General features: G+C 41.8%; 1 protein-coding gene across 6 annotated transcripts in view; it reads left to right on the top strand.

Moving 5' to 3' along the window:
• The window catches only part of FRMD4A (FERM domain containing 4A), a 481635-nt gene extending 468764 nt beyond the window's left edge, over positions 1 to 12871 (top strand). For 4 of the 6 annotated variants that reach the window (XM_088468780.1, XM_088468779.1, XM_088468777.1 and 1 more), the window contains exons 22-23: positions 7340 to 7436; positions 11933 to 12871. In XM_088468780.1, coding sequence (XP_088324906.1) covers positions 7340 to 7436; positions 11933 to 12035 — 200 coding nt within the window. In that variant the 3' untranslated portion in view covers positions 12036 to 12871. Of the gene's footprint in view, positions 1 to 7339; positions 7437 to 9004; positions 9077 to 9488; positions 9588 to 11932 lie in introns of all 6 variants that reach the window. The other 2 variants (XR_015877834.1, XM_088468778.1) reach the window with 2 other exon arrangements.
• Positions 12872 to 13190: the final 319 nt, after the last annotated feature.

Genomic DNA, 13190 nt, shown 5'->3' with positions numbered 1-13190 from the left:
GTGTATTGTGGTCTTAGTAGCATCCTGGGTGAGAATGGGTCTGATCCTGGAAATATTTTTGAGATGGAAACGACAGAACTGAGAGCGGTTCTGGATATGTGGTTTGAAGGAGAGGGAGGACTCCAGTGTTCCATAACACTGAGTGACTGAGGTAGGAATAATTGATACAGCTGTATCCACCTGAATCCAAACAGTTTCAGAAAAAAGTAACTTAGTCACAAATGTATCCAATGTTCAAATTAAAACCGTAAGTATGGCAGTGATATAAGTGTTCAAAGGGGATGTAATTATGAGACCGGCGTCTGTGATGCGCCGGCCTCAAGGCCTAGATCGAAATCCCGACAAGGGACTTAAGATAGGTGTCGTAATACTGATGCATATCTTAATCCCAGAATGCCGAAGGACGCCAGCCCGAACGAGGTAAATCCGTGGCGTCCTTGGTCTTAGGATTAGGGAGCGTAGCGGGGTTAGTAGTGTTTTTTTTGGGGGGGTGGGGGGGAGGTTAGGGTTAGGCACCCCTAGGAGGGAGGGTTAGGTTTAGGGTGTGGTATGGGGGTAGTTAGGCACCTCCCCGGTGGAGGTTAGGGTTAGGCACCACAAAGGGAGGGTTAGGGGAGGAAAGAGGGGTAGAGATAGGGTACTTACCTGCCCTGTCGGGATCTTCCCCCTTCGAGCTGCCCGTGTCGGGATATGAACTTCATACCCATTCCGTTCAAAGCCATTCAGAGTAATAATTCTCCGCTAATATTCACGGTCTCTAGCGCTTTTTTTCACAAGTTCCAATAGTAACCATAAGTTCCTGTAGTCTTTAGTTGAATTAGAGGGGTTTTTCGCCTTTTAAGATTCATTTATTGGCTAGTACATGCCCTCTTTCAACTTTCTAAAACACTTAAAGATGAGGCTTATGAGCACAAAGGTAATATACAAAGTTGTTTAGTTTTGTTGCCATAAGATACAACCCAGAGTTGCTTTACCAGTGCATACCTGTGCAAAAGGCAACAAAAATCAACTATTGTGCCTCATAAAATCGGCTCATGCCTACAATCTGCACAAAGAAGCCAGGAAGGTAAAGCAATGCATTTAGAAAAAAGAACAGCAGTTCAGACCAATAAAATAAAGTTGGCTTAAGATGGGTAATCCCTGCTAACCATCGAAGGGTGCAATACAATTAGCGGCTTGGCCGCAATGTACAATTCTGGATCAGCACATCGTAACTAGCACCATTGGTAGTTTTTCCTCAAACCCCATAGAGGTGCACAGGAAAAGTAGTGGTGCTGAGCCTATCATCATAGGTGTACATGTGCACAACCGAACATTGGGCCTGATTCAGAGCCGGACGCAATTAGCGCTCGCTCATCCAGAAAATAGGGGTGGCTATTCAAATGAACCGTTCGCTCTTTGCGTTCTGTTCACGCCTCTAGGTCTGAACGAGCGAACAAAACTTGGTCGTTTTTTTGAAAAATACGCCCCCTGGCCGCTCGCATCCTACGTCATGTCCGCTATTTATTAGATTAATCGAGTACATCGACCAGCGTATTAACTGCTCGCTATTCTTGTGGTCGGTTTTTGCTACCACAATCTTGCGAGCAGTTCTGGCTATAAAATAACCCAGTGACGTGGTCAATGACGCTGCTGTTTTAATTATGCACACCCATAAAACGCCCGTTTTGACCTTTAAGCACACCTGCGTTCTGATCTCCACTCCCCGTTTTCAAGCACCTTCCCCTGTTACCACCCACATACGCCTCATTCTGTCACTCAAATTATCAGGCATTCGCTATTTTGCGAGCACATGAATTTCGACCGCACTGACTGGTTCACGCATGCGTATAACGATCCGTACGCATGCGCAGTTGGGCAAACATCGCTCGGAGCGAACGATCGGCCGCTTACGAGCGGCTCTGAATCAGGCCCATTGTGGGATGTAATACACTTAAAATTTTTATGGTACAATGTACTTAGCGCCTCCTATATTGCCGTCTCCTTAATCACCCACTTTTTTTCCCAGTTCAAATAGTGATAGAAACCCATGTAACCAATTACATCATTGTAATGATCACCGCAGTACATTGTATTTCAGTGGATGAGTAACCTTGCCACATAGAAATGTAAGCCACAAACTGGTAGTTAATGGAAATGTATCCAACAGCAGAGAGTAATGATTTGTAAGTATCCTGTGAAATCGATGTTGAAAGAGGCAATTGTGCATGAACAGCATATCATACTAGCAACTTGTTATAGACAAATGTACATTTATGATGGAATTCACACCATACAGTATCTGCCAAATAAACTGACATATATAGAGGCGAAGTATGTTCCCAGGGAAGTTAGGGCTGCAGAAACTCCTTGGAGAGCCAGCCATGGGGACATTCCTTTTTAATGAACGTCATACAGGCTTAATAAGAGAGCTTAGTATCAGTCTGTGGGGCCTATTCATTAAACTTAAAAATTCAATGGAGATAATTAGCTTTAGAACTCTCATGGAGTTCTAGCTAATTATAGGTGGAATTCATAATTCCACCTCTCCATAAGTATCTATTCCGAAAAGCTGTCATTTTTGCGATGACAGCTTTTCGGGAAATAGATACTTTTCCCTCTCTACACTACCTTATCGCATCTGGAAACAGTGCTGCGCATGCGCTGTTACATCTGTAAAACCAGCGCATGCGCAGCACTGCCTACAGATGAGGTAAGTTTCGTACCCCCCCCGTCCCGTCCCCCCCCCCCCCCCCCCCCCCCACCGACTTACCTGTCCGCGCAGCAGCCTCCGGCTCCGTCGTGCTGGTCTGTCATGTGGTTTTTCTGCAGACCACATGACAGATTAGAAAAAAAATATATATATTTTTCTTTTTCTAAACTTTCTTGTGCTCTGCTGGGGAGCACACATGACAGACCAGCCTCTGGAGCCTGAGGACGGAGCAGAGCGCCGGAGGGACTCGTCAGGGGACCTGCACACGCTGATACAGGTAAGTGAATTCTGCTATTCGCCACCTCACAGTGGCGAATAGCAACTGCATCAAATTCCGAAAATTGATAATTTTCGGAATTTGATGAATACCATAATTTCCACATCCCCATACTAATGTATGGGGAGTGTGGAAATTAACCCAGGGGGACTTAGCAAGGAGATATCTGTGATATCTCCTGTGTTAAGTCTGTTCATGAATACCAAAATAACGTTATTTAAGGAAAATGTCCTTAAAAACGTTATTTTAGTGTTGATGAATAGGCCCCTGTATCGGTTACGTTTAGGCTTGACTAAAAATGTTACACTTGCTGCTTGCGTGCCCTATTACTTGAATGGAGATGCAATCGGGAAGCCGGCTGACATTATACCGACAGCCGGCTTCCCGACTGTCATATCCCGGCGAGGATGAAATGACCGGCGTCTAGATGTAGACACCTGTCAACCTGTCACGATTGAAGTGATGCCAGGCGTCGCTGCAGACATCCGCGTGGGGAGGGGGGGGGGGGAGAGGGAGGGTTAGGTTTAGGGCTCCGGGGGGGGGGGGGGGAGACTTAGGGTTAGGCTAGGGGGAGGGAGGTTGGGGTTAGGGGAGGGAGGGTTAGGCACCTCCCTGGGGGACTTAGGTTTAGGCGGCGGGGAAGGGGGGGGGGGGTTAGGTTTAGGTACTGGGGGGAAAGGTTAGGCTTAGGAACCATAAAGGAGGGTTAGGGGGTTAGAATCAGGTTAGTAGATACTTACCTTAGACGATCGGGATTTCCTCCTCTGCCGGCCTCCTGGTGTCGGGATTCCAAACGCCGGCCAGGGGACCGCCGGTAATTCGTATGTATTCCCTTGAAAGAGAGCATACATTTCCTGTGAGGAAATTGGCCTTTGTTTCTGGGAATAGCAGTTTAGGATATGTGTAAAGCCAGGCATGTGGGGCACAATCATAATTAAGACATTAATTGTAGATTGGATATTAATCTGATTGATATATAATGCTAGCTGGAAATTCCAAACACTGAGCAAAGTGCACAGCCCCTGAGAGGAAGCTGGCATTTTAAATCATCCCGATTTCAGACTTTAGAAGAACAGCTGAAGCCTTACAATGGGATACTTACTAGTTTTCACCTCCCTGAGTGTATTCTAAAAGCCACCATACACGGTGCGATATAGCAGCCAATGCGTCTGATTGGAACCATATCGCTGCTATAAACGTACTGTGTGTGCGTATGATATCGGCCAGTGCGCGCTCCCGTGGGATTGCAAATCGCTCCTCCAGATCTTTCTGCATGTTCAGTTGGTCTGGGGGAGCAATGTACGATCCCATGCAGCGTTATGCAGGTGGGGGAGGGGGTACAGGCATCACGGGGTCGGCCACCCGATCGCTCCATGTGTGGGGACTGCCCAATATGTCGGCCATGGGATCGGCCGTCGCGTTGCAAGGTGCATAGCACACGGTGTATGGGGGCCTTAAAGGAGTGGCATGAAAGTGTTGTATTTCTAAAGGGGAGAGTTCAATTAGTAATCAACATTAACAGGCACATTTTCATAATTCATTCCTAGCTGCTGCAGAGGGGGTGGTTGGTTATACATGGTGAACTGAAGGATCTTGGAAGTAGCCATGAAGTTCTGCTCCACGTAGCAGAGATGGGCCTTCTAGGCAGGCTGGAAGGGTGGTACTACTGTAGGCAGCTGATATTCTCCTGCATCTAGACTAGAAAAACGTGGTTAACGTACATGCAGAACCCAACATACAGCCATGGCCAAAAGTTTTGAGAATGACACAAGAATTGGTTTTCACAAAGTCTGCTGCTTCAGATTTTATGGCAATTTGCATATACTCCAGAATGTCATGAAGAGTGATCAGATGAATTACAATTAATTGCAGAGTCCCTCTTTGCCATGATAATGAACTTAATCCCAAAAACATTACCACTGCATTTCAGCCCTGCCACAAAAGGACCAGCTGACATCATGTCAGTGATTCTCTTGTTAACACAGGTGAGAGTGTTGACGAGGACAAGGCTGGAGATCACTCTGTCATGCTGATTGAGTTAGAATAACAGACTGGAAGCTTTAAAAGAAGGGTGGAGCTTGAAATCATTGTTCTTCCTCTGTTAACCATTGCTTTGCATAAGAAGGGCTTTACAGGCAAGGATATTGCTGCTAGTAAGATTGCACCTACTTTAAATCAACCATTTATCAGATTATCAAGTACTTAAAAGGAACCAGCAAGCGCCAGGACCCACTCCTAAAGTTGATTCAGCTGCGGGATCGGGGCACCACCAGTGCAGAGATTGCTCAGGAATGGCAGCAGGCAGGTGTGAGTGCATCTTCACGCACAGTGAGGTGACGACTTTTCGAGGATGAATGGGGTCGAGAAGGGCAGCAAAAAAGCCACTTATCTCCAGGAAAAACATCAGGGACAGACTGATATTCTGCAAAAGGTACAGGGATTAGACCTCTGTGGACTGGGGTAAAGTTATTTTCTATGATGAATCCCCTTTCAGATTGCTTGAGGCATCTGGAAAAACGCTTGGCCGGAGAAGGAAAGGTGAGCGCTACCATCAGTCCTGTGTCATGCCAACAGTAAAGCATCCTGAGATCATTCATGTGTGAGGTTGCTTCTCAGCCAAGGGAGTGGGCTCACTCACCATTTTGCCTAAGAACACAGCCATGACTAAAGAATAGTACCAAACCTTCCTCCAAGAGCAACTTCTACCAACCATCCAATAACAGTTTGGTGACTAGCAATGCCTTTTTCAGCATGATGGAACACCTTGCCATAAGACAAAAGTGATAACTAAGTGGCTCGGGGAACAAAACATCAAAATTTTGGGTCCATGGCCAGGAAACTCCCCAGACTTTAATCCCATTGAGAATTTGTGGTTAATCCTCAAGAGGCGGGTGGACAAACAAAAACCCACAAATTCTGACAAACTCCAAAGCATTGATTAGGCAAGAATGGGCGGCCACCAGTCAGTATGTGACCCAGAAGTTGATTGACAGCATGCCAGGGCATATTGCAGAGATCTTGAAAAAGATGGGTCAGCACTGCAAATTTTGACTCTTTGCATAAACTTAATGTAATTGTCAATAAAAGCCTTTCACACTTATGAAATGCTTGTAATTTGTCTTCAGTATACCATAGTAACATCTGACAAAAGGGTCTAAACACTGAAGCAGCAAACTTTGTGAAAACCAAAACTTTTGGTCATGGTTGTACAGCTATTTCATTAAGAAAACAGGATTGATGATACATAGGCTTGCCATATTATCCTTTTAGTTTGGGACACATGTGAATTACACCGGTTTTGTGGCTGATTAAAACTAAGTGAAATGGAGATTTTAAGTCAGCCAGCCACAGAATCTGTAATTCATATGTGTCTTATACTAAAAGGATGATATGGCAAGCCTAATGATACAGATATTAATGTAGTACAGTGACCTGAATAAAGATTATCCTAACAAGGACAAAGTACGGCAAAGATAATTTATCTGACTAATTTATAGTTCATGCGTCAGTTTGGAACAATAGCTCTAGCTATTGTTATTACCCCTCATATTTACTGAGCCAGACATTATGTCCAGCATCGATCCTGGATCTGGCCCAGCCCCTCCCCCATACAGCTAATGGTCTCCGATAGAATTGCCAGACAAGGTACAGCTGTGTGACAGGTTGCCAGCTTCCTTTCTCTAGTTAAAAAAATATATTTCATTAAACCAAAATGCAAGCTTTCTCAAACAGATTTAAAACATGTAGGGTTTGTTGAATGTGATACAATGACCATTCCTCTGTTTAGTATAAGGATAATAGAAGTTGCCGTTCTGTGACCTTTCCCAAAAACCCCTGTCTGCAGCCTTATGCTTTTTTTATGGTGAAACTCCTTAATGACTCTTTGTATTTCACAGTATTGAATGCATTATCTATATATAACAGATATAATCATTTAGGTCTTCCCTAGTTCTGTAAAAACTGAATCTACAGAACAAAATGGATGCAATTTCTGTCACATATTTAATTACAGACTGCTCACTGTGGATTACATAAAATGTAGGGTTCAAGCCTTTTTCTTCCTTATGGTTATGCTTGCGTACTTTGTAAGGCGCTGTGGAACCCTTGTGGCGCCATATAAATAAAGGAGGATAATAATAAATGGTAGGTCTAGTTGTGAGTCTATTACGTGCGGTCACTTCATACTGAAGCTGATCACTTCCATATTTTACAAGATCAGGTCAAATTGAACCTTTAAGTGCTCAAAAGAAAGTATATTGTATTCTGACTGCTGGTGAATGGATTGTTATTGTTAGACAAGGCCCACTTTCATGTTATTACATTGGTTGCATTTTACTGACCTCTGACTCTTATTTTGACTTGTCTCACAGCTTCCTTACCACATGGTCAGAGGAGTTCAACGCCTTGTAGTGATCATACAGCCACTCCCCCCAGCAGTCCCCACCACATTCTAACCTGGCAGGCTGGGTAAGTCCTTTGGCGTTTGGCAGATTAGCATTCAAGTCATAGCTACCGATGTATGAATTACAGAAAGTGACTTGTGTATTCCATAGCATTTTGTCTGTCAGATAATGACATCGCAGGGTGTGTAAACAGGTCTCTAAGACAGTGGATAGAATGGAATGTAAATGGGTGATACTTAATAGGTAGTCTTAGGATGTATCATTACTTTGTGATTTTAAGAATCTACTACTACTACTACATGGGTGTCCGAAATTGGTGGTGCCCTAATGTGTATGTGCAACTCGAAATCTAATCATTTATATATTACCCAGCACAACTAGGGTTCATTTTTGTCAGAAAATTAAAACTAATAATCAGTGTTTGGATTGTGGTTAAAAAAAACCTACACAAACATGGGAAGAACATACAAACTCCACACACAGAATCAACCATTTTATCGTTTAGCTACATACTCCAGAGCATATATGTCTAACACACAGCAAAAGTATTGAATACATTATAAAAACAAATAAAAATACAATCCAAGCAAGGAGTCTGTCCCACAAAGAAGACCAAAGTATGGGTGCCAAATAGCTGCATGTGAGCTAAGTAATTAGAATTTAGGTTCTATCAATTATGTCCCAGAAATCACCATAGTAAATATGCTTAGTTCCACTCTTGGCAAGTATTAATTGCTCTGCATTTCTGAAATCAGCAGGTTTTCTGATCCATGTTTCAGGGTTATTGAAGAAAGAAGCAGCAGGAGATGCATAGCATTAGGGAGATTTCATTAATTGGCTGACTAGATAGATAGATAGATAGATAGATTGATTAGGGAACAAAGAAGTCTGATAATCGTGCAGCTAATATATATTCAGTTAATCAAGGAAGAGAACCCCTGTAATTCTCTTTTCATAAATAGCTGACGGTACAAAACTTTACACTTCTAATGCTGGGTACACACCTGAACAATATTGTTCATTTGAGCAATGAACGATAGATACATCAATGGTCCATCGGCACGTGTGTATACTCATCTGTGAACAATGTCATTCACAGACATATTTGATCAACCCGGCAGCATTGCCAATGACGATATATCTAGTGATCTATAGTTTCATTTGACTGTCTGTACGCCGACTGTGCGATATGTCGGCTGCAGTAGCCATTGAATATGACATCACAAGTGGGCGGGCACATTCAAATGGCTCTACTGGTCACACACATTGGGTGAACAATTGGTAAGTGTGTATACACTTACCAATTGTAAGATAGGTCAGCGGCCGACCCGTCAGCCAGGTGTGTACCCAGTTAGAAGAGAAGGGAAGATGTTGGGAACCAGTGTTTGGTCCTTAGTCTGTTCTACTTTTTAACCAACAAGTGAATGTTTGATACCATCTGCATGTGCTCTTTATCTAATGTTTTCTTTCTTGTGAAAAACAAAATTATTGTGGAAGATTTGATTTTACTAAATACTAATTCTGTGAATTTCTATCTTTGGCCATGCTTTCCAAGCTTTGCTAACATGTCAATAAAAATAAGTTTGTCTTACTATCTCTCTACTTTTACTTCCTCTGCTTTCCTTTGCTCAGAGATGCAACAGAAAACTCACCCACTCTGGATGGGTCTGAGTCTCCAAGTCACCAAAGTACTGATGAATAGAGGTACTGTGTAATGCACCCATGTGATCTGGTCACATTGTGCATGGAGATCCATCTAGCTTGTGTTGCACTGTGTGTAGCCATTTGTTGTTGAGTAGCCCATTGTATGCAATCTCTATCTTTTCTTAAAATGAGTAATATGCTTAAATTTTCATTTCAATCTACATTAGTATCTTGGCTAAAACCAAAGTCACATGATTTTCTGAAATTCCAAACTAAAATAAAAATTCCAGCTATTTCTATGACAATAGCCGAAACAGTTTCCATGAATCATAAAAATACAGTATATATTGAGATATAGAAAACTTATTTGGTTCAAAATCAAATATTTTTCAGCAAATCATCAAGCTTCTGCCATGGTAGATTATACACAGCCTGAGTCACTCATTTTACCTCTGATGACCTTTCATTTCAGCATGGTGGTATAAAAAGAATAAATAAAGTAAAACTTATTTCATGGATAAATAGAAACATACCAACAAAGAAGGAATGCTGAGAATATCCTGTCAACATTGTAAGATGTCATTTTAAATGAATTTCTACTCCAGCTAGAAAGTTCGTTTTTATTTTCCGCTAACGGAAAATATACGTAATGTAAAAGAGAATAAAATGAGATTACATTGCCCATTTTTGTTAATATAACAAATATAAAAAACAGGTAATCTTAAAATGTATTAGCCAAGTAATATTTAAAACTATTAACCATGTTTCTATAAAAGAAATGGGGGTATAATATACAGGGAACAAAACACATTGTCTAATTAAGCTGTACTGTTTAAAACAACAACACTTATGTTATTCCCCAAGGAGAGCTCTACAAAAGTGTTTCCACGTCTGGCACTGGTAAAATACTTATCACAATGTATCTCACAAAGTTAATTTGGCAACTGGGACCATTGTTTGGTTGGGCACTATGGATCCTTGTGGGCCTGAAACAAGTCTGTTCGACCTTTATGAGCCTAGATGGCAGCAGCAATAAGGCTAGGTACACATTAGGCGATGTGCAAAAGATGTGGTGATTATCTTGATTTACCTACATGCCCAGAACAAAAACAATATAGTGCGTACACACTGTACAAGCCTTCAAACGACCAAGCGATGTATCTTACATCGTTTGGTCATTTCATCGTTCACTATATAATGTTAACATATCGCCTAGTCGTCCTGTTGGGCGTACACACTGCCCGATTTTAACAAAATCGCTAAAGATATATTCTGATCTGCTGTGCATGTACAGTGGATCAGAAGGTGCGACGAACGACATACAAAAGCGCGCAATATTGCGTACACACTAGACGATGTAAGCAATTTGTCGTCTATAGCAGTGGTTCTCAAACTCGGTCCTCAGCAAGTACACAGGTGTATTCATAACTCACTAACACATAAAAGAGCCACAGGTGGAGCTAATTATTTCACTTGTAATTCTGTGAGGAGACATGGAAAACATGCACTGTTTGGGGTCCCGAGGACAGAGTTTGAGAACCAGTGGTCTATAGTGTGTACCCAGCCTTACTCATGTGGACAGTCTGTCCTATATCTAAGGATGACATTTCCCTTTAAACGGACTATATCAATATTCTTGTGTCCGCTGACTTATGACCATATGTTTTACTAAAGTTTATAAAAATAGAATTGTGGCAGTAATCTCTACATAGGAATTAGTTCTGTATCCACTTCTTTCCTTTCTAGCCTTTTACCCAATGGCCTTGTGTGTTCATTTGGTTTTCCTTCTAAATCCAAAACAGGGAAAAAGTGTTTTCTTACTGGAGATTTTGCGGTGATTGGAGGCTATGAAGGCTTACCCAATTTGTTTACGTGCATGAATGTCAGTAAATGCAACATGTTCAGGAAAAAAAAACAAAGTAAAAAACAAAACTCATACACACAATGCACCTGAGCACTAGTAAAATCAGGGCCGGATTATAAAGGGGGGGCGACAGGGGCGGTCGTCCCGGGGCCCCCACATAGCAGCAGCACAAGAGCAGGCACCGTTATTAAACCCCGCCCACCTTGCGGAAAAATGCTGCGATTCGCGGGTCAATCAGCTGGAGGCGGAGCCAGTATAGTATGATTCAGTTCAATTACAATTGTCATTTGACTCCGCCCCTTTCTGATTGACCCGCGAATCGTGGCCAAAGCCGCGAGGGGGTCAGAGCTTAATAACATGGTGCCTTCCTGCAAGGTCCCCTCCCCCTCCACAACATGCAGTGCAGATGGTGCAAGGTAAGTGTGTGTGTGTGACGTGTATGTATGTTTGTGTGTAATGTACAGTATGTGTGACACATGCATATGTGGTGTATATATGTGTTTTTCTGTGTGACTGTATGTATGTGTAAGTATATAAATGTGTGTGGTGTATGTGTATATATTATATATAAATATATACAATTATACTGACAGGGGCCCCCACAAAGTTGTTGCCTCAGGGTCCCCTCAAACCTTAATCCGGCCCTGAGTAAATCTAGTGCCAATAAAAACAATGGGATTTATGTTTAGACCCATCTACATGTGTTTACTAGTGTTTTTAATGCTAGTACAAGTGCATGTTTCCGCAATATACCATTTAGTGGCATAGGGGCGATTTGGTTTAGTTCTAGTTGATGACACACTTGTTTCATGGGCTTATGCCCCCTATACTTGTCATCTTATGCTGATTTGTTCAGTGTTGTATGTTCTGACTTTTCTTTCCTTTTTCAACATTAGTAAGAACAAAATTGCATTAAAAAAGCTGCATGTTATTGGAACAGAAATACTGGTGCATTGATCTACATTTACTATAGTTATATCCCCAGTTACTGAAAAGTATGTACATGCACAGCTACAGTGCTGCTTCTTACAATTCTTTGTCACTTTTTCCAGGACCTACAATGATAGTTGCTACCTAGACTCTGCCCTGTATTCTGAACTAGCAGATGTCCAGTGGTACGGACAAGAAAAAGCCAAGCCTGGGACCCTCGTGTGAACCCATAACTACAACGCCATTTGGAGACCACCTCACTGCCTCTCACTTGCCTTACCCAGATGCACTATCATCACACACCAGCTTCAGCTGCAAGCACTTTTTCATTCTGAAACATACAAGTGAGGAACCCAGTTCGAGCCCCATTTGTGTATGTACAACTATTCACGGAGACCCAAGTTGCTACTACTGACTATCGCGTGCCTCCTGATCTATGTATATTAATAAACTGTGAAAGACTCTCTTTCATACTCCGCTGGAGTCATTTTGTACTAATCCGGAATAAAAGCATCACTACTTAATCACTAATAATATCATTGTATGGAAGTGAAACTATAACAGTATCAAAGATGTGACATTTAGGCCAACAGAGTACTAGTAAAAAATTACTTTTTATTTTACGGGGAATAGATATTAAATATTTCTACATTCATTTTCTTGTTTTATTTTTTAAATATGTATACATAACTGGCTCATCGTCCAAGAATTGTGGTCGGTTTATTTCTAACCAAAGATAAAACAGGAGGGTTGCAAATTGCCTGATGCTGACCTTCCCTTTCAGTGTTCACAACATAATGTGAGTGTTGAATATACATCAAAAGTTAGTACAAGTACAATTTGCTGGATTACGGTCATGAATCCCCTGATCACACAGTTACATTAATTGACGAATGGCTGGTAACATACAACATTCACTTGTAAGACCAGGAATAAAATAACTGGTGTCAGCATGTTGGCAAAATGTGTTGGGTCATAAGATTTATCAGAGTTTACCTATATAGCACTTGTGGAACAAAAAATCTCCCCTCTGAAATAGACTTTTTTTTTTTTTTTTTTTTTTTAATACAAAGCATTGAAACAAATCCCCCAGGATTACCTCTGTCATATTGGTTTATTTAGGACATAAGTAGATATTTACTTACAACAATGTTTTTGTTTTTTAAACATCTCTGACAAAAGTCTGAACCATGTTTACAAATCCTGTATGAGGCCTGCACGTATGCTACAACATTTATGTTTGCAGATTAAGGGGTCCATTTACTAAGCAGTGTTAGGAGACAAAGTGAAAAGTGATAAGGTGCCAGCCAATCAGCTCCTAACTGCCATCTCACAGGCTGTGTTTGAAAAATGACAGTTAGGAGCTGATTGGCTGGCGCC

This window comes from Taudactylus pleione, unplaced genomic scaffold (genome assembly GCF_031769625.1).
Source record: "Taudactylus pleione unplaced genomic scaffold, aTauple2 ptg000086l, whole genome shotgun sequence".
Taxonomy (NCBI): Eukaryota; Metazoa; Chordata; class Amphibia; order Anura; family Myobatrachidae; genus Taudactylus; species Taudactylus pleione.
The sequence above is the reverse complement of the archived record's forward strand: the minus strand, read 5'-3'. Positions and strand labels throughout refer to the sequence as shown.